The sequence below is a fragment of the Bombyx mandarina genome, chromosome 15 (genome assembly GCF_030267445.1).
Source record: "Bombyx mandarina strain Sakado chromosome 15, ASM3026744v2".
Lineage (NCBI taxonomy): Eukaryota > Metazoa > Arthropoda > Insecta > Lepidoptera > Bombycidae > Bombyx > Bombyx mandarina.
The window spans coordinates 5,064,131-5,089,383 of NC_143221.1; the positions used below are offsets into that span (position 1 = coordinate 5,064,131).

The following is a 25,253-nucleotide window of genomic DNA, read 5'->3' on the forward strand; positions in this document are numbered from 1 at the left end:
GTAACACATGGTGTGTATGTATTTTCTAAAAATAGATAGTGGTATCCTTACGGGAGTCCGATGACATATCCACGCGTTTGACGCAAAAAACACCAGAAACCACAGAACGGCGAACTTGCATTTTCAATCAATTATAAGCAAATATATAAAATCAAATAAACTTTAAACACCAATTGAATCACAGAACGCGTCGTGAAGATTTTAAATTATTTTGAATTTCTATTCGACGTTATGGGTTTCATTAAAATTTGATTACGTCAATGTTTGAAACTGTCAATTTATTCAGATCACGGATAAGCCGTAATCAATTAATTGCAAGAATTCATTTTCAAGAATATCAATTAAAAATTACGGAATACACTCTTCAATGTCATTGTCAAAGCGAGGCGACACGTAAACTATGCTAGAACTAATGCAGTCCCAGTGTTTTATTCTAGCATCAAATGAAACTACGTATAGTGTTTTTATTACTATCGATAACGTGGTTCCATAGAGTAACTCACCAACAAGATGTTTACTGCTAAATAAAAATATAACTAAACTCATAAAAGCAACGGAACTATATATTTGTTTTTAAATATATGATAAATAAACTATATACATATCACTACATAGTATAAAACAAAGCCGCTTTCTCTGTTCCTCTGTATGCTTAAATCTTTAAAACTACGCAACGGATTTTGATGCGTTTTTTTAATAGATAGAGTGATTGAAGAGGAAGGTTTATATGTATAATAACATCCATTAAATAGTGGAGAAATCAATAATAAATTACAGTTTCCGAAGCGAAGCGAGGGCGGGTCGCTAGTATAACTATATACGATAGATAAATAAACACTTAATAAAAGCTTAATTAACATTATTCCTAAATAAGCTTTTTTCGTACCTAATCGCTGGAAGCCTAAAGGGCTATTCCAGCTACTTTCGCATCGGTAGATGAGCTTACGGGCTCAGCCAGAGAGAATTTATAACACTGGCCCTAGCAAGAGCAGTGCTTCGCTGAAACAGTGACCGGTTCTTCGACAGCCTAAAAGCACGAGACTGGATCCGGAGGATCCGACAAGACATACTTTGGGCGACCACGGGTTTGCGTTACCCAGTCATCTGAGTCGGATATGTATGTAGTTAGAGACAGCCACGATAACAGTAAATTTACGTTTCGATTTGTTTCAATGAAATTTATAAAAATCACAAGTGTAACGGACGTGACGTCAGCTGTCATGCCCTGCCGCCAGCCAAGCCGCCAAGCCATATTAACACGCCCCCTTCCGCCACAGCCAACGCCACCGCCGCCAGCCAAAGCCAACGAAGGGGGGATAGTGTTAATAAAACAAGCCGTGCCAGCCATTTCTAGCTGCTTTCTGCATTTTCGCACAAATAAAAGAACTTGTCGTTACGCTGCTGGTTTTTATTGTCACATCATTTGCAACAATCAGAAGTGGCATAAAGAAATGAAACAACGTCATATACACGCTCAGATCTCTCGGTCTTCTGACAAGTTTGAAGAAGATGAAGCTCCTATTCCACTGGCGAGGAAGGTGTTGAAAAATTGCTTCAGAAGGAGGTCCACAAGGCGATACTTGAGCTACAGGATGAAGAACCTGGAACAATCAAATCAAAGGGACTTCGACGTCGTCGGACCAAGAGCGCCTGCCGCCCTGTCCTTCCATAATTCTGGTTCACGTGGAGGGAAACTAAAAGAGCAGCAACGTGGTTACTCCACTGCGGCACTACGAGATTCACGACTACGAGCTTCCTTCTCCCTGCCTGCGACGCTGCTGCGCGGCGAAGACAGCTACGTCAAAGTCATCAACATGAGCTCGGAGACCATCATGTGGCCGCCGGGCGAGGTCCTGCCGAGGGCCAACAGCTGCGAGGAGCCACAGCCAAACAGCCAGGTGTGTTGCATTTCTACTTGCCCTAGCCATGCCATTACAAATATTTCGAGATTTGAGGGTAGAAATAAATAAAAATTAAAAGGAGCCATTGAATAACAAGGGTCATTCAGATTTAAAAAATACAGTATAAGCATTGCTTTGCTACGAATACACATGATTTAGGTATTGCCAATTTAGTCCAAATGCAAATTAAGCTTACTAGTGATCAGCCCGTGTATCGCCACCTTTACTTTCTCATAATGAACAAACGATAGTTAAATCTAAAGCTAATTAACTTTTAGATGCCGGCATTATAAAATAATCTCAAGCTAGTCATGCTTCACCAGTGGTCTTATTAAGAAACAGAACGGCGACAGTAGGCTATGCGTTGATTATCGTGCGTTAAACGCTATGGTAAAATATAAAAGTATCCACCGAACAGTACTTCACGAGTTTAGATTTAGACCAGGGCTACCATAAATTAAGCATTGTGCCAGACACACAACTGCTTTCATTACGCCGCAAGGTCATTATTTCGAGTACAGTAGAACTCCTTTTGGTTTAGCATATGTGCCATCTGTATTCATGCGTTTCTTCTTTTTGAATAATTGAGTCTGTGGGTAGAAAAGAAATTGAGTAAAAATAAATGTAGGTCAAATCGAGATACTAGCAATTTTAAACGATTTACCTCTACCCTCGGTTGATATAAAATCAGGTTCAATAGTTATTGAGAAAGTACTTGGGAAATTTTATGGTGGAGACTTCAAATTAAATATGAGTAAATGCTCATTCTTGGAGAAACAAGTCACTTGTTTAGGTCATAAAATATCTTCAGACGGTATACAGCCGGGTGCAACAAAAATTGACGGCCGTTTCGCAGTTTCCTGTGCCAAATAATGCTCATAGTGTGCGACAGTTTATTGGTTATATGTTACTTGCGCGTCCATTAACTGTGTTAAGAAAAAAAAAAAAAGATAAATCATGGGTGTGGGGCCGTGAACATAACGCGAATTTCGAACAACTGAAAAACAGTTTATGTTCCAAACCTATGCTAGCTCTGTATAATCCTATGCTTCTTACAGAAATACAAACCGATGCGTGTAACTTAGGAATTTCTTGTATACTATTACAAAACAAACTGACAACTCACTGCGGCCTGTTATGTATTTTAGCCGGGTTACTAGGAAGGAAGAGTGTGTATCATAGTTAAGAGCTCAAAACCTGGCGGTCGTACAATCGCTACGTAGGTTCCGTGTTTATGAAGTAGGTAAGCATGATATAGTAGAAACTGATTGTACTGTGGTTTGTGCTACGCTTACCAAACGCGGCATTATACCACGCATGGCGCGATGGTGAGTTTTGAAAGAAGATTATGACATTAGTGTTGAGTATAGACCTGGTGAACGTATGGAACATTTGTAGACGCGCTTAATAGGCATCCTGTTGACATGATGAACGTAAATTATCTTAAAGTTACTAATTGATTCTGTACTGTGCAATGTCAGGACGAAAAGCTTAGTTCGATTATAAAGCAATCTATACTAGCATTATAAAGCTGAAGAGTTTGTTTGAACGCGCTAATCTCAAGAACTGCTGGTCCGATTTGAAAAATTCTTTCAGTGTTAAATAACCCATTTATTGAAAGGTTATAGGCTATATAAAAGGTTATAGGCTATATAACGCTAAGACCGCTAAGACCATCATTGTGTCACGCTAAGGCCAATACAAGCGAAGTACCAGTAAATGTTTCAAAATCGGGTTATTTTCCCTTTTAAGAGCTTCCGGTGCCTGCGCTGCAGAAGCGGTTAAAGTTTCGCTAAAATAATGTGACAGAATTGTTCCCCTTTAAAAAAAAATGTCCGCGATAGCATATATCTATATGTTAAGGTTGGCTCACTATAACGTTTTTTTATGCTAACCAAATTTGTTCTAAAATAAAGCATTATTTGTGAACTATATTCCACGCGGACGAAGTCGCGCTGATGTTAAAGATAATTATGAACTAGTTCGAAATTTTTTTAAGGGAAATAGACTCGCAGTCCCTTCGGCTAAATGGAAAATTGTACAAATGCACTATGACGACATTTGTCACGTGGATCTAAATCATCGTTTAGCTTTGATTAAAAGCCAATATTGGTTTCTTAAAATGACACGCTTTATTAGGAAATACGTGGCAGCATGTCTTTATTGTACACATGAGAAGGATAACTATGTTAAAAAAAGAAGACTGTCTATATCCGATCTCTAAACCATCTGATACTATGCGCATGGTACAAAAAGATAACATGATGCCCTTCTGTAGGACATCTAAAGGGCACCAACCAGTACATGATCGTAATGAAAGATGCGTTGTCTAAATTTGTGATAGCTGAACTAACGCGTACTGTAAATTCAATCGGGACCATTCGTGCATTGAAAAATATATTAATAGGGTTTGTCCAGATACCCGAATTACGTGGTGACAGACTACGGGAAAGCTTTTACGAGTAGGTACTTTAAAAAAAATATATCAGAAGATAAACAGTTTAGGCATACGTTAAACGGTATTGCTTGTCCGCGCGCTAATTGGCCAGGTTGAACAAACTAAACATATAATTTTATGTGTTGCGGGCAACTGATCCTAGTGAAACTTCAAATAATTTAAACTCCGTCATTTGAGGCACAAATAACACAATTAAAAGTAACAGCGGCTACAAGCCTTGTGATTTAATCTTTACGCGCTCTGGTAGGTCAATATGTGATGTTTTCTTGGTCGCGAACCAGAAACTGTTGACGCACGGCGTAAGATAGCTGCAGCTAGGATAAAACAAGCGAGTACAATAATGACACACAACATTAATATAAAAAAAGCTCATGTTTATAAGAAAAGGCATATTTGTATCGTAGAGACAGGCGCCAACTGGTTAGTAGCGCCGCTAGGATTAATACCAAATTAGACGATTTGTACTCAGGTCCGTATGTAGTAACTAAAGTAGTAGGTAACAATTGGTATCGAATTAGAAGTATATCTAAAAGGTTTACGAAGTTATAAAAACTTCACTGGCCTGGTATCAACAGATTCATTAAGGCCCTATAAAAGTATAACCCATGTGTCTGATAGCGCTAGTAGTTCCGATGAGCAGGTCGAAACTGAAGACCTTATTGATTTATTTGAGAACTAAATGTTTTTGTGTGTTCCCCATTGCGGGAGCAATTGTTGCAGGATGGCCGAATGTAACGGACGTGACGTCAGCTGTCATGCCCTGCCGCCAGCCAAGCCGCCAAGCCATATTAACACGCCCCCTTCCGCCACAGCCAACGCCACCGCCGCCAGCCAAAGCCAACGAAGGGGGGATAGTGTTAATAAAACAAGCCGTGCCAGCCATTTCTAGCTGCTTTCTGCATTTTCGCACAAATAAAAGAACTTGTCGTTACGCTGCTGGTTTTTATTGTCACATCATTTGCAACACAAGATATTAACGGTAAGCTCAAATCGAAATGAGTATTTCAGTGAAATTCCATTGTTTACTGAAAAGGTTGACGAACTCGGACAGTTTTAGATCGACAAAACGAAGCCGTCTTAATGTTGTAGTATAAAAACGATAAGTGTGATTCGGTTAATTCTACTAAATTATTTTCGTCGAACGTTTATTTTTTTTTTGTTGGCAGAGCTACAGTATTTTTTTATAAGCTGACGTATAATTTGAGACAGTGCCCATGAAAAATAATGGGTCATGGGCATCAACATTATAAAACATTGAAGTTATTTTTATTACTGTCCATTTAGTATTGTGATTCCACACGGATACGTTCCAACATATTTCGTCTGCGAAACAATAATTATATTCTTATTCAAACGACGGAGCCGCGGTAGTACAATGCAATTGAGACATCGAATAAATATCGACATCAACTGGTGGTAGGACCTTTTGTGAGTCCGCGCGGATAGATACCACCACCCTGCCTATTTCTGCTATATAAACAGTAATGCGTTTCGGTTTGAAGGGTAGGGCAGCCGTTGTAACTATACTTGAGACCTTAGGACTTACATCTCAAGGTGGGTGGCGCATTTACGTTGTAGATGTCTATGGGCTCCAGTAACCACTTAACACCAGGTAGGCTGTGAGCTCGTCCACCCATCTTCAATAAAAATATATATACATATATATCTCGGAAAGTGAATCACAGTAAATACATTGTAGTCTCCGGTAAGCTTAATGACAGGTGATCCAAAATCGGTAACGGTCGAATAGGGTAAGAAAACCATTCGTGACATTTAATAGTACTTATTTATACAACGGTCATTGTGGCGAACCTTGGGGGAGGCCTATGTCTAGCAGTGAACGTGAGTGGGATGAAAAAAAAAACACAAAAATCGAATAGTATTTTTCTCGTCTTGACGTAAACGAAACTTAAGATTAGAAGTGAACGATCGCGTGTAGGTACTCTGATAAGAAAACAATTAAAAAAAAATTATAAGAATGCACTGATTTACGTAACTGCAAACACGTATGAATATGGGATTCATAATAAACTACGTATTATCATACGTACTATGACGTGGATCGGGGAGAGGAATTCTCGTAAAAATATTCATAGCCTATGTTTTGATAAGGATTGAGTCATGAAATACGTCAACGTAAAGACGAATGATAAATTAGTATCGGCTATTTCGGTGTTTCTAAAATACAATAATATCTTACGATTTGAATTTTTATCGCATATTTTTTTTTATCAAAAAATAAAACTGGATCGTACTGTGAAGCACAGAATTAACGCAGGATGGATGAAATGGCGGCAGGTCACGGGCACCATATGTGACTCGCACATCCCTCTTCCCCTAAAAGGGAAGATATATAAGACCTTAATAAGGCCTGCCGTCTTGTATGGATCAGCCTGTTGGACAACGAAAGTGGCAGATGAAAGGCGATTGCATGCAGCAGAGATGCGAATGTTGCGATGGATGTGTGGAGTAACGAGAATGGATAGAATACGGAATGAATATGTTAGAGGAAGTCTGAAAGTGGCACCTGTGACAGAGAAGCTGAGGAGTGCACGTTTGGGATGGTATGGACATGTGATGAGACAAAATGAAAATGAGGTTGTTAAGAGAGTGTTAACTATGAATGTGGAAGGATTTAGAGGAAGAGGTAGACCTAAGAAGAAATGGATGGATTGTGTGAAAGACGATATGGGTAGGAGGGGAGTGAGCGAAGAAATGGTATATGATAGAAGAGTATGGAAGGAGAAAACATGTTGCGCCGACCCCAGGTGACTGGGAGAAGGGCAGGATAATGATGATGATGATGATTTTTTTTTATCAAACTAGCTTTCCGTCTGTTGCTTCATCCGCGTGGGCGGAAACCCTTGTTCAACAGTGGGGTGGACTGAACTACATTTGTGTTCATAATATTAGTAAGGATTCTGAGGCTTATGTATATACATTTAAATGACGGAAAATACTTTTTGCTACTCGTGGACTTCACTAACGTAAAGGGCACAGCCAATAATGAAATATGTATAACCTTTCACACTCAACGGACCAGATCTAGGATTTTCTCCTGAGTGTTTGGGTACTAGAAGTATTCGTGCCCAGCACTCAATGTTGTAATTAGGGTCATTGTACCCCAAACCACTCGTACACACGACAATAACATAACAAAGTTTTTGAATTAGTAAGTATTTTGTATCAATAAAAAAATACATAGGAATAGCATTTTTAAAGTAATTTGACTACGGGGATCTGAGGTAAAGGTTTATTTTCGAAAGGGATCTTTTGCCCAAAATAGTTTAGGAATCCCTGTCCTAAATAAACGCGGCGTTCGAATGCGTAAATATGAATATGTATGTCTATGAATTTAATAGACATAAATAATGAAAATATGAATAGTTTTACTTTTTGTTTTCATATAATGGATAGGAACGTATTTTGGATGACCGATAGCAAGATAATATGTACAGCAGCTCCCTTAAATAATAGCAGACCAAACTCAGCTCTAAGGTCAAGCATCGGAACAAATAACAGTACAAACAAGAAACATTATCTAATTATGTTTTGCAAACATTATAGAAACTTTGTAACGAACATGAATTACTAAACAAATACCACGGAATCGTCAGTTGAATAACTTGTAATTCGCGTTTAAGTGCAACGTTCGATACTATTTTGTCAATAAAGAGATAAACGAACTCTAGAATGTCCCCAAAATAAACCAGAATGAGTCAAAGACCTTGATAGTGACGTGTAAGAGTGAGTTAATTGATTGGCGAGTGAACGAATATACTTACGAATACTGTTTTGAGGGAGGTCGTGCGATTGACTAGACTTCCGTGAACAGAGGAAACTTAAAATCGATTTGCATCTGCGAGGTACAATTCGATGACGTTCAATATCTATATAATATCGATATTTAAATATATGCAGTACGTGTTTCGGAATTTAGTACTAATCGTTGAGAGATTTTTAATTTGGAACCAGATGACCATAATAATTATTCCAGATTATTTCTTGTTTATGTGCGATATAGTCTAGAGGAAATTCTTGCTTAATTCAGTTTTAACGTAAAACCATGTTGCTAACTAAGCATATTAAAATGTATGTATTCACCATAATCTGTAAGTGCTGCGTGGGTTTTTGTATAGGAAACATATTCGTTCGTCTATTGAACATTTTGAATTTCCAGGAATTTTTTTAATTGTTGTTTACAAACAATAAAAAAAACTTGTAATATTACGTTTTTAATTAAAGTGACGAAGATGAACTTGAACGATACGGACAGGTGTCTGAGACGTCATACGGAAGCAGTCGTCAGCACGTCCGCACTCAGGGTCGGTCACTTCACTTGACCGCTTCTTATTTGTAATCTGCTTTGTTTAATTATAATATTATAATGTAATTCAAATAATAGATGAATATTGCGTAATTTTATTTAATTTTTTCCTTTGCCCAATTTATTACTGGTGGTAGGACCTCTTGTGAATCCGCGCGGGTAGGTACCACTGCCCTGCCTATTTCTGCTGTGAAGCAGTAATGCGTCTCGGTTTGAAGGGTGGGGTAGCCGTTGTAACTATACTGAGATCTTAGAGCTTTTATCTCAAAGTGGGTGGCGCATTTACGTTGTAGATGTCTATGGGCTGCAGTAACCACTTAACACCAGGTGGGCTGTGAGCTCGTCTACCCATCTAAGCAATAAAAAAATATCTAATCATAGCATTCGAATGTAACATAGCTGTATCGGTCACCATATATGATTAAATTATAATTCAAAAAAGTGTCTTCCGTGTGATAAAGACGTAAAGGAACGTATTCAAATACAAAATCTATTCAACGATTGTTGAAATTTCCTTCATGTTATAGGAAGCACCTTATCGTTTAAGGCGCGGAGTTACACGTGCTGTTGTCAAAATAGTTTTGTTGTCAGAGTAGTCGGAAGTAATCGCGACCTCGGACATGGCCACCCGGTTTGTCGCCCACAACATTAGGTTTTCCGCGCGCGTGTTTATTATTTCACCACTTCATTAAATTATCAAAATTACACAGTGTTAATGTTCAAGACAATACGACAAATCACTGGAAAGGAGAGTTAGTTCTAATTTTATCATGGTCGTTTTATCATGGGTTATTTTAATCGTGCATCAATTTTATATACGACACGTTATGTATTGGGTTTACTTAGTAAAGACTACAATGTTCTTTGATACAAAGTTAGACTTGAAGACACCTAAGAATGTCAAAACTTAAACGTCCGTTCGAATCTTTATACGAATTACATGAAATAGAAATGAGTGCGAATGTCTTAAGCAAGGTTACAAAATGCACTAATGATATTGTATTGCATCAGTTCCAAGTACCAGATGAGTGGGTTAAGGTCTTTGTGTTATTTCGTAGCTAAAATAATAAATTTTGTAGTAATAATTTAAGTGAATTAATCGGATAATCTGAAATGTTTGCATATTTCCTTTTATTATGTTTTTTACTCATTACAACTGAAGTTGCAAATGCTCAATAGACTTTAGGTTACAAAAAGTTGTTGACTTTGAAAACACTTGTAAAATCAATTGTAGTTCAGTCTTGAAAATCACGGATGGAGATGCGCCATTAATAGCTTCCCAAAAGTTTAACGCTATTAAATTGCTGTTCAACTAATTAAGGATGCTTCGATTTTTCCGCTTGCATTCAAGATAAAAGATATACAACTTAATCGTATAGTTTAAAATGCAGGAAGCTAGCTGTTCCGGTCGCAATGTCAGGGTAAAATCTGTAGCCCGTATAATTGGCCGTAGTATCTATTCCGTTCTGGTTTATGATAATTGTTAAAAGTGTGAGCAAGAAGGAGTGCATAAAGTGGATACGACGTATTTTCTTTGTCAGTGTCAAGCCCGAGGTCGGCGCCTGTTTCGTCGATCGTCATTACCGTGTAAGGTTGCACACGTACATAATGATCAAATTTTATCGAGAAGAAGTGTACTGAATGAATTGTATAAATCAGCGGTCGGGGAAGTTTTTTTAATTATTACCCTAAAATATTTTTGTGTAAGTTGATATTACCCCATGTCGAAGAACAAAAACAACGAAATCGCTTCTTTATTGTATCTTTCAGAATATAACCCCCATGATAATTTTGAAAAGAAAAAAATAACTAAAAATTTTACGATTCTAAAGAAGTTTCTCTTCAGTATATACTTTTTACTCACAAAAGTTTAATTTTTACCCCTAAAATTTCATTTTACCCCATTTGGGGTAATTTACCCCGGTTCCCCGACCGCTGGTATAAATCATATTGTGGTAACTTGAATTGCATACGTCTCATTCACGAGCCACTTTGCATTATGTGATAGCTAGGATTCATAGATAACTTGAGACTTTCGATTAGTAGAGTACGCTTTATTGTACAACAGCAATTATATATCCAAAATAATGAACATTAAACACAAAAGTGTAATAATAGGCGGTCTCACGGCTAAAATCTATTCCAGACAGCCATCAAGCGGACAAGAACCATCTAAGGAAAGATATTAATCGCGATGTAATTAATGTGTTATCGTTAGAATTATTAATAAATAATGATAATGACTATAATGCAAGATATATTTGTGCTAATTATGTTTATTTTTAGGTATTTACATATTATACCTACACTTGTAGAATCTAATTTCGGCGTACTACTAGTAAAATGAGCAAATTTCTATGCTTGTGGTACATACAAATTTTCATTATGTCTCAGATATAAAAAAAAACCGAGTAGTTTATGAATTTCTATCATTTTGTTGACGATACGTGAATAAAATAGTTGAAGGTTTCTGTAGTAGGCACAAGTTTATTGACTCACGGTAGGTAGGTATGACTTGTCCTTCATAGAACGGACATTGCTTTGATCACTTACGCCCACACCACCGCCCAAATGATATTTGTGGTTGCTTTGGCATTTAGGTGAAAGTCCCTAGGCTCTGAATTTAAATAAAATAAAGTGAAAATAAGTTAATCTGTGAAAACATTTTAGGATTCGTTTTTTAATGTTAACATGAGACTTTTCTTATGAACTTCTAAATAATCTCATGTAGACTATAAAAGTTGTTAAAAAATATACGAAATTCAGAAACTTTAAAATTAAATCACAGAGGTAAACGAACTTCTTATTATCTTAACAGCTAGCCTTACGAAGGTAATGACAAAACCTTCATGGTCGATTATAATACCTAATTACTTGCGAGATTACTTTGTACTGTTGTTTAATTTTCAACATTATTTATTACGTTGGGATAAACATGTTGTTAGGCATGGCATACCATTTCAAAACTTAAAATATGTTTACGGATCTTTAAACAAAATTAAATGTACGAGTGAATTAGAATTTTTAATCAATCTATTATACAGTAAGCGTGAGAAAACCTGTTGTTATAACATGCATTATATATAAAATTACATGCATATTTTTTTTGTAAAATACGCACTTGCTTAGGCTACCATTGATAGATTAGTCTAGTCGAGTAGTAAATTCCAGTCAAGTCAATCTTTTCAAGTGATTGAAATATTTTGGTTCTGTAAAAATTTTAGACATGCGTTTCTGTTATCGCCGTCATTCTAATATAATTTAATAATTGAAGGGCACTGATAATCGCTTAACGCTTGGGGGCCCGTGAATTAGTTTGCCCATTAAAACGGATCATAAGCACAATTATAACAACCTACTAGGTATAGTTTTATACAATGTTAGTCGAACATAAGAAAAAAAAAACGGGAAAAAATTGATTTTTTATTTTATTTTTGACTCTTTTTAATTCTTGTGTGTCGTTCGTACCTAAATATGTTGGTTATTTGTGTCGATAATGGACACATGTTAGAAAATATATTTCCTAAAAATTGGCACGGACATACCCATACCGGGCGTCCTGCCTGTTATGCAGAGATCGTTGACAATTAGTCTTTGGAATCATTATTGAATCAATGAACTTTAATTTGTGTTTGGTTTGACCGTGAATATTCTTATACAGAGTACAATGTTTCGGCTCGGGTTTTGGGCCTCTCTCGTGGCCTCCGATGCACCTTGACATTCAAGCTGCGCGTGCGCACAAAGCCAAAGCGTTCCATTTTTAACTCTAGAACTTCCTATCTGTATGATTTCCTGTTTTGATACAGATATGCACGGTGTATTTAAATATCAACATAGCTTTACACCTTTGAAATCTATTGCTACTAATTCCACAACCCATGTCTTAATGCGTAAATGGCCAACATTTTGTTTTACTACACATAAAAAAATTAATTTCGTTCATGCAAAAAATTAGATTTGAAACTTAAAAATTATGATATATTATTAGAATCCAAAACATGCACATAAACAAATTAATTGATAAGTAAATTTCTATAAGAACATTGTATGCAATAGTTGACAAAAGCCATAGTCATTCAAATGAGCGAACAATGATGTTTTAGACGGACAAACTATTATCGTTTAAGCCGACGTCCTCCCACCACAATGCTATGAAAGGAAGCAGTGACATTCTGTACATTTTCGCTTTCACCGTATTGGAAAGTGAGCGTAAAAAACGAATTTCGGCAACAGTGATGGCGAGGGAGCAACGACCCCGACCATAGACCATAGATTAAAGACAAAGGGAGGCGTTTCGATAAAAGTAAAAGTTTGCTTGTCATTAGGGTTGGATTTCTCATTCAATTAAATATATGTAAATGTATAGTATGTTTTGTGTTAATATCAGATATTACAATCAGTTTTAATAAGCAAATGTGTGCTTATTTAAACGAATTGTTGTGTGATTTATTCTGATTTAATAAAAATAAAATAATGTTGAATGAAATCTCAACCCTAGCTTTGATCACGACTGCGATCCACGAGACGATTTGGGAATGTCACGGTTACTGCTCGATGTTATTATTGGCTTTGTTTTGCAATCTGTACACTGTCAATGGATATTGCAAAAAATAGTTCTTAACGGTTTTCTCTCGACAATTAAAGTCGTAGCTATTACTAGCACTCTCACTTACAATAAAAATAAAACCTTTTATCATATTATGTTTTAAGATTATTTTTATTCTAACATGAATATAATGACCTCACGGTTCTGATAAGGCATATAAAATAAAACAGACTTAGAGAATAATTTCCGTGTATACTTAGAGGCAACCTTCCCTCGAGCTCATCTTTCTATTGATATTTTTCTAATTCATGATTTGTTTATTTTTAACATTATATTATTTTCATAACAAAAATACTATACAAAATTTAAACACTTTATATTGGTCGTATTAACACAAATTTCTTAAACAACTAATAACATAAATGAAGTAATAGATTTTTTTTTTTAAATCAAACCGAGTCGCGGATTTTTTGTGGGATAGCTGTTTAATAAATGGAGGAAAAAATTTGGACATATTTTCTCTCTATTTCTAAGAAAAATTTCTATTTTTTCTTCTTCTGTAGATTAAAATTAACTTAAATATTACGTATATTGTATAATATGTTCTGTTTATTATTAAATTGATAGAACAGTGAGTTGTTATGAAAAATTTTTTTGAGGTGAGGTGGTATAATTAGAAGAAACATACAAAGTTTAAAAAAGGACTAAATTTCATTTCATATCATTCATATATTTTTATACGTAAATATTTTTCAACAACAAATTAAATTATTAGAGAATTCGAAAAAATCCTTATATGCTGATCATTATTCAGAGAAAACGTAGCTCGTAGCTCGTATGCTACGGTTGTAGAGCTACGCGTTGTACAGTAAATTCAACATTGACTGTGAACTTGTGCCATTTGCTTTTTTTCAGTCAATTTTTTTCAAACATAGTCACAAAAACATTAAGTAAAAATATTGTTGAATTAAATAGCATGATAGAAAAATTTTTTTGGAATTTATTTGATGCTGATGACATGGGAAAAATTAAGTTAATATTTACCCATTGTGGAGGTCATCGTTTGCAGTTGTTGTGCTTGCGCAGAGGCGTCGTGCGCCTCGTCAGGCCCCAGCTTGTCACCCGCCGACAGCTTGTCTACTGGCGAACCACGCACATCACACGAAGATTCACCTTGTCCCTGATGCACCGATCACCTTTTTAATTTACGTCTTCGAAAATTTTTAGAAACACCAACTCTCAGCATAGTTTTTTTACGACAATCACTGAACAGTTGTCAGCATGCAGAGTCCGGGGCACTTCCTGCGGATCGAAGCGGCAAGGGTTGCGCGGGCGCTATCAGTCTCGTCGTTCGGCTATGAGCGCGCACCGAACCTCTCGATTCGGCAAAATCACGATAACGACTGCGCGCGAATGTCGTCATGTCGAAATTCGAAACACTTTCACCTAAATATTCCGCCTCCGTTTCGGCGGACGCGGGCGTCGCTCTCGGCGCTCACGCACACACCGCTGACTTCGTTAGTGCTCAATTACGTACGCTGTAAAAATTGCGTCAGTATTTTTCGTAGTCGACCTTACGCTCGACGAGTGCACTGCCGAAATATATTTATCTCTGTCTGGTCCTTATTCACCGTTACAAGAAATATTTTTTATTTCGTTTTTTTTTATCTGGCCGGTTCGTCGAGGACACGCGTGTGAGTGTGCGGATTTCGATAGCGGGGTCGTTGAACTGCCGAAAAGGGATTCGGTTGAATGTTGAGTTAGTCGGCGTTGAGTAGTGACTAGGATGGGCTACGATAATATAGATGGGAGTGCTAGCGCAACGCGTCGGTGCTAGCGTGTGTGGTCTAATACCGAGCGGTAATCGTCGCCAGCGCAAAACTAGGTCAGCCGCACGCGCACGCGCTGTTCTTCATGATCGCACACTGAATGCTCCACACAGTATCCGACTTCAATTAAAAGCAACTCTAACAAAATTCAAAATATTTCACAAATGTGATCACATATACTGGCCAAATTTGTATTAAAATTGATTGTTGAAATGACTTAGCGTAACCAAACTTTTTGGTTTTCTAACCTTCATAACGAATCACCGTTCGTAATTAAGTTATTAATAAAAGGGAATATCGCGTATGAAACGCTATTCAACAACGAATCCGTCCGATATGTTCGACATACGGCGTTTTTGTCTAAAAGGTTAGCCAGGCCGATGGCACACTTCGGTGTTGGATTACATTAAAACGGAGTTCGTTAGCATCGGTCGCTATTCAAATCTATCTAGATTGTGCTTCTGAATCATAGTTGAACAATAGACGTCCATACAATGTTACTTCAATGGAATTTTCACAGTAACATTTGTTTGCAAAACGACAATCTCCATTTACTGTCGATAAGCTACTTCGACATTCTACTATGTATTTACTGCCCTATATAGGAATAACAAAGAATTCACACAAAACCATACTTGCTTTGTTAAGAATTTTTTTAGTTGTATAATTAAAGTACGCGCGTAGTTTTTTGAAATTACTCTCTTTTCAAAAGATCAAAAAGTAAAAATTTCAAAAATATAATTAAAAATGAAACATTTAAACCGACATCTTCTATGGATCTGTCATTAAGAACCAATTACGTAAGTTTCGTAAATGAGTTTGAGGATGACAAGCGATGATCCAAGGTGTCGGACGATCTGCGCCCGGTCAGGTAGCGCGCCGGTAAAATTAGCCTGGAATAACTGAAACTGGGTTAACTATTTTTCCTGAAGGAAACACGACCACTCATAAGACTGACGCAACGTGCAATGGTCCGTCCAACTATGAATAATGGGTGAAAGCGAACCCGAACCGTATAACCCAATTTTGGGAGAAAAAAACAGGAAGTCCGTGCAGCATCTAAAAAAAGATTTTGTTCTTGGAACCGCGCAGCTCGCGTCTTATTAGCATAAGTAGGTTTAAACTGTTTAAACTTTAACGCGACTATCTTTAGGGTCATTTTTATAAGGCAGATATTATTTTCTTTGTTCTCGACAAACTATAACAAATGAGTCTGCGTTTCTCCAAACGTAATACGATTCTATCTTGTGATCGAATGAGGACATTATGAGTTTTTGTCACTAAGTTGGCAAATGTTCTGGAGTAACACTAAAACCCATGTGACGGTATAACAAATACGTCGTTATTAATGTAAGTTATAAAAATGGTAATAAGTACGTATTCATTATTCTGTTAAATGATTTGAATAGTTTGATACTGTGTTTACGAAGGATTTCCATAATGAAGAAATAGCAAAATTAAAAAAATATGAATATGAAATAAAATAAAATTTTCATTGCTTTTGTAGGCAAATGAGGATACAGCTCACTCGATAGTGAGTAATTACTATCGTTCATGAACGTTAGTAAATACTTCTTACTTTACAAAGTAAAAGGACTTACAAGCCCATAATTATAGTAGGTATTGCTTATTTTCACCGCGGAACCGTCACAGCTTTGGTTTTAAGAGTGGGACTGCCGTAGTACAATTGAAACTTCGTCCTCATGTTGGATGATGGCGTTGAGGTTGTGACGTCCATACTCCGGTACACACATAAAGCCTGGTTGATCATAAATTTGTCTCTCAACCAGTAGTAATAAAACAATTACGTTTATAATGGACAACAGAACTGTGTCAGGCGAATGCCTTGCCCAAATTCGATTGAATAAATATTTGCTTAGTGATATCATTGAAGCATCGTCACTCACAGGGCTCAAGATATCTGAGACGCGTTCAGATTATAAGTTATCAATAAAAAGGTGTTATTTCTTCGCTATTTGTACATAGTTTGACAGTTTTTTTAGTATTTACTAAGCTATTCGATTGTATCGCTGTATTGCTTCGAAGTCACAGCTGTTTTTCACATAAGCTGTTCCACTTCAAGTTGAATGACCTGACTGAGTGAACTGTCGATAATCTTTCATGATTTTCTGTTTAGACCAATTAATCGTAGGTCAATGTTTGATAAGGTCATATAGTGATTATATTTAATTAGAAAATTAAAATTTGAACATGAATTTCAATCGATATCTAAAATCAAATGTTTTTCTTTATCTAATATAAATAATATCATAATTATATAAATAATTATTCATAGAATTTTGACTATTGAAAACCAACTGAAGAATTCCTGTAGCGAAAACGCATGGCAGTAAGAGAGAAAAAGTACACCTTAAGTTATATTTGCGTCACACAGCCAGACCAATACATCTATCATCTGACCGATTAGGGCGACGTATTATATGATAGATGTGTTTTGTGAACTTGGCTTATTCGGAGGCGGTTGGTGACAATCCAATTTTCCATCGCTCTGAACGATAAAAGTGTTAATGACCTCTCGGAAATCTCGTAAACACCTCGTCAAATAATCCCTCGTAACAAGTTTATACTGTGATTTCACAGTCTCAATAACACTTTTAATTGTTTTCGACCGTGAAAGACCTCATAATGAATTTAAAAGCGGGCCAAGCTTTTAATAAGATACATTGTCTCGGTTGGTTTTTCTTTTTAAATGAATGTGATTCAGTGATTTTAGTTTTCCCAAAAATAGTCACGTGAATGGGAATCTGATCTAAACCGATATAATTAACAAGCTCTAATATCACTTTGAGTTTAAATTCCCTATGTATATTTCTTTTGATTTTGAACAGACCGGGTCGTCTTAATTTATATATATTTTAATTTTAAGGAATAGGAATACCGACATGGTAACGTGATTTCTTACTAACTACTTCGTTTTTCTTTTCTTACTTACTATTCTTGGGATATGGAGTTAACTCCATGCTATTTTACAGATACGACTGTATTCAAAATAAACAAATGTTTTAATGATGATACAATATTATGTATGAAATTGAAAGGATTTTAGTACCTCTCATATTCTAAAGATCATAATAACTGAAATATTTTTTTACAGAAAAAGCATGTTACGAAGAGTCGAATGGGTTGCCTTAAGTATAGTTCAAGGCAGTAGCCCAGTAGGTCTGGTCGATAACGTACAATCCAAAGTAATTTAGGCTGCTGCGAAAACAAATGTTTTTGTATAGACTAGTGAGCAAGCTCACGGCCGACCTATTCCTAAATGCTTACTGAAGCCCATATATACCTTAACGTAAATGCAACCACTCAGCTTGATACATAAGGCTGTAAATTATAAAGGTTGTTCCACCCTTCAAACTGGACCGCATCAGTATTCGCGGCAGAACCACTTAGGATGATGCTACCTATACCCGTACCCACTCAAATTTGATTAAATATTATTATTTCACACCTAAAACGTGCATAGCAATACTTAATAAAACACTAGTCGATTACACATTACCATCGCTATTGTCTCGTGAAATTTGGTGTTGTGTCATTAATAATAAGGTCGCACCTGCCAAAACTATAGGAATGTTTCTATTGATGACATCAAAGTAACTGTAAAACTGATGTTATCGAAGACCCTTTGTAAAATGAATATAGTTAACTGCATGACGAAGTCGTCGCTATCAAATTAAGTTTATTTATATTTCAAATATTTTTCTTCAAACAAGTATTTGGTAAAGGCTTTACCAGCAGAGCGGTTGGTTAATGCCCAGTTTAATATGACAAATACTCTTAGATTATAATTATATATCGTACGTATGATGAAAAATAAATTAAATGGGCTAATTAGCTTCTTTATAGCTAATAAATTATTTTGGCGGGAATTGTGATTGTATTAAGATTTCATTACCCACTATAATGCGTTCTCTGTTTGATTTAAAATGAAACGTTGACAATTTCTAATTTTGCTTTGGCATTTGTTGAAGACTTATTATTTTCTTTACTGTAATGGTGTTATAAATGACGTATTAATAATAAATATTCTGACAATTATATTTTTGTTATATTTAATATAACTCAACACGTGGTTGACGAAAGCCGTCTAATTATATTTTAAATTGTCTAAGCCGTCTAAATAAATTGAGTAATTCGGGTCTGGCTTAGTCGTTACGATATTGGTCTTTAGCTAATATATTCTGTTGACTTAGCTTCCAAAGCCAGGAAATAAATACATAGATTGCAAGAGTTCACTTAATTCTGTATTGATTTATTTGTAACTCCACTTGTACAATCTTTAGATATATGCTCACTACAGAATACATCGCTTTTTCTGTCGTTTTTTCAAACTACCGCCTTTTTTATTATGTCACGTCCCCACTACTGCCATTGCTCCCGCCAACAGTGTTGCTAGTTGGCAATCCGAAAATTGTCTTAATTTTGAACATGATAAATTTTATTTTACAACAAACCTTACGATTCTAATACCGGAAGTGACAGTAAAGAATACAATTAAACGGTCCCCTCCTGGCTGAGCCTTTGCTCGCCCACCTGTCCTGGTGAAACTGAAATGGCCTCCGGGCCACCAGTAAGCCTTCAATCATAAAAAAAAGGTTTTAACGGTCAGCTTGTGTGAACCCATACCATGTTCGTTACATAATAAGTGACGCTGCGACCGACCGCACCGTACTCGCGCGCTCACCATCACGAGGCCTCGTCGGCGCCTAGTTTCACAACAGCTCAGCCACCGCAGCCGTTTTCACTTTTTCGCTGTCAAGACCGAACGCTAACGATAAACAAACTAACATTTTGGCCGTCACTGCCAATAAACAAATTAAACGCTACATGTCTAAACTACCAAACTTGTGCCGTTCAATTTCGAAACGTAAACGAAAGGCTCAGAGTTCAAATTGCATAAACGCCACTGTATCACCTACGATAGAATTTGGCGGGTACATCGCTCTGTTACGAACAAAACAGAAGGCCTTCCTATCCAAAACGCTAGAAACGGAATATGAGCCTTAACTAGCAGTTTTTAGCATTTAATTTTGTGAATTGAATGTTGCCGCAAACATTGTTACGGTATCAAGAGGTTTGTAAAAATGCCGAGGCTGTTCATTGACCTTTTTAAGCACATAACACTGGCGAAACAAAAGACGAATTTTATTAAGATGTAAAGAAGAACCTTGATCTGCAATGCATTATTAACTGCAGTTGAGAAACAACAACGATGGTCCTAAAACCCAAATTGCAATAAAATAAAATTAAACGTGTAGAAGAAAATGCCTTCGAATTTTTGCTACACCATTAATGTCAACAGTTGAATGCGAATTATTTAAAAACAAATAATATTGTGTTACTAATAATAAAATTGGCAGGTTAAATATGTTTTCTATGTTTCAATTTGTGTAACACTAAAACAACAACGAAATCGGTTTTTAGAATGTGGCCATTCATATTTTAAAGATGGGACCAATAAGCAGTGGTTGTGTAGTAGGAACATCTCTCTATCTCTCTCGCACTATCGCATTTCAAATGACAGTGACACGGTAAACCGTAACGTAACATAAATATATTTTTTATAAATGACAGCTACCCTCATTACCATATTTGAATGTTTTCTAAGTTTTTGATCTTCGAAAGACAGATAAAGATTATTTCTGTTAATGATAGCATAAGTTATATTTAAAAAATATATATGTAAAGCAATCAATTTAAACAAGACTGTGAACAATTTACAAAGTTTCTACTTCAAAGCTTGTTACAAAGGTACATTCACAGAGTAACTTGGAAGTAGACACGTTCATATATGTATGTAGGTAGAAAGCGCTCTATATTGTTATTGAAGCTGAAGTTGCAACAACATAAAAACAACAGTGATTGCAAACGTTGTAATATACAGATTAAGATCGACCTCCAACTTTCAAACGTTCCTATGAATTCTCGATACGTACCGGATAATACAGATTAACAGTTAAGTACTCGACTGTACCGAAATAAAGCATTGTACGGCGATCTATAAGTGTTAGCCTGTCATAATAATAGTGAGGCTGACATTGCCTCTCACCGGCTACGTAACAGACATTATGTAAAAGGTCTTTACCCTTGTTTATTTGGGACAGCTCTATCAAAGAGATGTTTTAATTCACGAATGTTTAGCAGTCGACGGTTGGGTAATCGCGCACAGCGATCGGGATGAAATTTCCAAAAATAAAAACACAAAAAACAAAAAACAAATGTTTTTGTGCAATAGCACGCAGCTTTTAGCGTCTCGTATGCGTTACAATTAACAGTTTGTTCTGAGTTTGCGAAAGTCTTTTGAAAATTCGTATTCGGGTGTGGTTTGTTGGTTTGTTTCTCGTTTGCAAATTGACCCCGTAGGTATATACTTTCGTGATCATATTTTATATATTAAGTGATATTTGTAAGCTTACTATTGTTTTTTTATAATGAGGTTGGGTTTTATTTTTATATGATTTGTCTGTAACGTTAAACGGGGTTACGAGTGCTCACGATTGCAAATTACATTATCAGTGACCGTGATGACAAGCGAATTTAAGTCGTTTACTTAAATCTTAAAGTTAATTTCAATTCATTAGTAATAAAACTTAATAATTATTTAAAATCGATTTCTTCAATAGTACAAGGAAATTTTTGAATTTCCTAATTTTTTTATATCATTATTATCATCATTATTTTTATTATCATTGTTATCATTGTTAATTTTGAATTGGAAATGTATTTCAGTTTTCAAATTTTCTTTCACAATTTTTGTGCGACCCTAAACAGAAATGTTTTAATTGTGGCAAATTAACTTTTATGTCTATCATATTTGGCGCTTGTGAAAGAGGTCTGTGGAATCGAAATGTAAGGTTGCCGTGATATGCCACTGTAGAGTGTTTTCAATGCTGTATCTAACGTGATGTTTCGCCTTAAAATTACATGCTGAATGCCTAATGTTTCGTAAGGGGCCACCAGTCGATGCATCCTTGCGTAATTTCTACCAAAAGCAATGTCAGCCGACGACTCTTATGTAACAGTAGCGATGGCTGGCGCATATTATTTTTTCTCTATGTTTAAATATAGAGATGGGCATTTGCAACAAATTCACTTGACTGTCATTATCAAAGCTGTTTAGTTCTTCAATACAAACTTCACGAACTTTAAAGAAATCACTCAACTTAGTTTTGTAAGAGAGCTTGCGGTACGTCGGGTAGGTGGGAGTTGGTGCCCACATTAAGACGTAAGTTCTCGCGCTAGACATAAGCAAAATTTATCTTAAAGCTTAAATTTCGTATATTCTATAGAAAGGTGTTTATCTATAGCACTAACATTCACGCCCCTTTTTTTTATTGCTTAGATGGGTGGACGATCTCACAGCCCACTTGGTGTTACTGGAGTCCATTGACATCTACGACGTAAATGCGCCACCCACTTTGAGATATAAGTTCTAAGGTCTCAAGTATAGTTACAACGGCTGCCCCACCCTTCAAACCGAAACGCATTACTGCTTCACGGCAGAAATAACATGATATCGTGCAAAATCAATTACGAAATAAATAAGGTCCCGAATTGTATTGTCTTATAAATTTACATTTGATTCAGCATGCGTTGATTGCACAAGTTACGAAATAGCCCCGAGACCAAACGTTTAAGCGAATTTCCTCATACAAACTCTCGTTAACCCAGCTACCAGAAATATTACACGGCCTCAGAGTCAACGGATAGTGTGTGTTTTAGTTTCCATGTTTACAACTTGTTAATCTATTTCAGAGGATGTGTTGCAAGACCGTGTGTCGTTTGATCGATCGTTGTTTTATTTAGAAAATGTTTCTGTTTACACAGTAGTCCCTGTAAAATGTTTATTGTTCGTATTAAAACTGCACGTTTTAATGGTGACCCTAAAACAAGAGTATTAAAAAACTGCGTATACTGAAAAATCTGACGAGAATTATTTCTGAACGATGCGACGGATGCGGCCTGTGAATTACAGGGAAACGAAGATGGGTCAAGTGAATTAATATTCGTATAAAAACTGGTGGTAATGCTTCTGCAGTCACTCGTAAAACGTTCCTTCATCGAAAATAAAAGTTGAGTACGACGACAAACGAAATGAGCATCTTGAAAGCTGTGAAATATTTCCGTTACGTCATTTATTTTTGTAATATTCAAATTTAAAATAATTAAATAAGAAGCCAAGCGACCAATTTACATTATGACTGCTGAGATTATTATAATGGCGTACGTCAAATGAAGTTTCAAAGCGTAGACCAATATACATATACTAGAGGTCCCGCAGTAGTCGAAATTGGACTATAATTAATTGGAATTGTAAGTTTGTTCACTGTTATGATTGTATTTTATACTTCTATAATCAGAAATTTCGCCAAGGCTACACTATAAAAAAATATTAATAAAGACAAACAATATTTAATCTATTCTCAATTTGACCACAGACGTCAAGAACAAAAGTTTGACAATAAATAGTATGCATGCGTGTGTGCGTCAAATACATGGTATGTAGTGTGTGTAATGTTTTCTTTATTGATTTAATGTATCTTATATGCATTATTTAAAAAAAAAATTAGCATTGTGCACTTCTTCGCTATATCCTGTATAAGTGTGGAAAATTTCATACTACTCCGTCCGCGCAATTTTCGTAAAAGGGATACAAAGTTTTTGCTTCACGTATTAAAATATAGATTTACCCGATAAACTATTCGATTTATATAGCTCGTGTGTGCGAGTTGTATGAATCGGACCTGAGGGTGTTAAAGGTACTTATAAAAACACGCGAGCTAGTCACGCGAGCTTGCCACAGTAACACACTGCTAAAGAAACGCCGAGGAAAACGTCTTCCGGGGTGAACGGCCGCATTGCGTAAAGAACCAACCAGCGGTGGCGCAACATGTGCGCGCGCCCCTGTTTGCGATGCTCTTGCGTACCGGCCAGTGCCATCTATCGACCGCGGTGCAATCCAAACTGAATTTACCTGAAAACCTATTGTCTTTATTCATTTATGCGCTTAGCGTTTATAAGCTTATTGGTACCAAGCCCCTTTTAGTCTGTTGGAAGCCTGCAAGAATGACGCAAAGCCCAATTGGACGTATCGTGTATCGCCTTCTAATGAACGGTTTCAAAAGAGTTATGTATGAAAAAACAAAAAAAAACAGTATCAGTATTAAAATTCTGATTTCGTTGAGAATAAATAACACGTTTCGCTATAAATTTAAAATGTGTGCATGCAAATTGCAATATGTGAGCGCGCAAAGCGTGAGTGACGAAATTAAATTTTATTTAATTCCTAGGTCAAGGTTCAGCTACTCTTCGAAATGGGAAAATTGCCACATATCGGCGACCTTAACTCGCGGCGAGACCGCTGGTTTCGTAAGGCGATATCGCGAATAAAGCTGTTTTTACACTAGCAATTTTATCGAATGCTTTAAACAAGCACAGGTAGTAATCACGCCGCGCCGTTTATATGTACTGTTACGAAATTTGTTTGAAATAAAATCACTGAAATTAATATCCGATAAAAGTAATTAAAACAAAAACACTTATTTTAGTTCATTCTATTTCCGTTGAAGAAATACAAAAGGATTTCACTTTAAATATCATTCGCGTTAAGAATCATTATTGTCTTGTTATTGTTCGTCGTATTGTCTGCAAGATACTTTAACTCGAAGAAATGGAAAGTCGATTATACAACGGACACCTGAACGGTCCGTGAAAGGCGCGTGAGTTTTAATGTCAGCCACCCGTGGTCAAGGCTTCATGTTTTAGTGCTTGCTTCACGAGATTTTATTTTCAATGTTGTTGATCGCGGACGTTGATTCGCGTCGAATCAAAGCCAGTCGCCATATTTATTTTTTCGTTCTCGTCAGTGGCAACGTAAAAAGGATAGGTTGAAAATAACCTGCGCCGTTTTGTATGAGTAGCACGTGACTCATTGACGGAATTGTTATTTGATACGTCATGCATATGTAGGGTCCATTACGCGTCACGAATAAATTCAATTTCAATTGATTTTGATGAAAACACCGTAATTTCAAACTAGAAACATTTCATTTTTAAAACTGACATATTAATTACACTTAAATGCACAAAACCAGTTATCTAATTAGGAACTGTATTTATCATTTAAATGTTTAGTAATTGCTGTCATTTTAGTATCGTTTACATGAACAAA

The 25,253-nt window shown here is 36.3% G+C and overlaps 2 protein-coding genes across 5 annotated transcripts in view; one reads left to right on the forward strand and one right to left on the reverse strand.

Moving 5' to 3' along the window:
* Window positions 1–25,253, reverse strand: part of Hr4 (nuclear hormone receptor 4) — a 132,631-nt gene that overhangs the window by 24,017 nt on the left and 83,361 nt on the right. Inside the window, exon 2 of one of the 4 annotated variants that reach the window (XM_089732748.1) lies at window positions 14,277–14,412. The exons of 2 other annotated variants lie outside the window; for them this stretch is intronic. In XM_089732748.1, coding sequence (XP_089588874.1) covers window positions 14,277–14,412 — 136 coding nt within the window. Of the gene's footprint in view, window positions 1–14,276; window positions 14,535–25,253 lie in introns of all 4 variants that reach the window. One more of the 4 variants, XM_089732749.1, reaches the window with a different exon arrangement.
* Window positions 1,201–5,312, forward strand: LOC149501426 (uncharacterized). Its single transcript, XM_089732856.1, has 2 exons — window positions 1,201–1,898; window positions 5,080–5,312. The coding sequence occupies exons 1-2, from the start codon at window positions 1,221–1,223 to the stop codon at window positions 5,092–5,094; spliced, it is 693 nt and encodes a 230-aa protein (XP_089588982.1). The 5' UTR covers window positions 1,201–1,220; the 3' UTR covers window positions 5,095–5,312.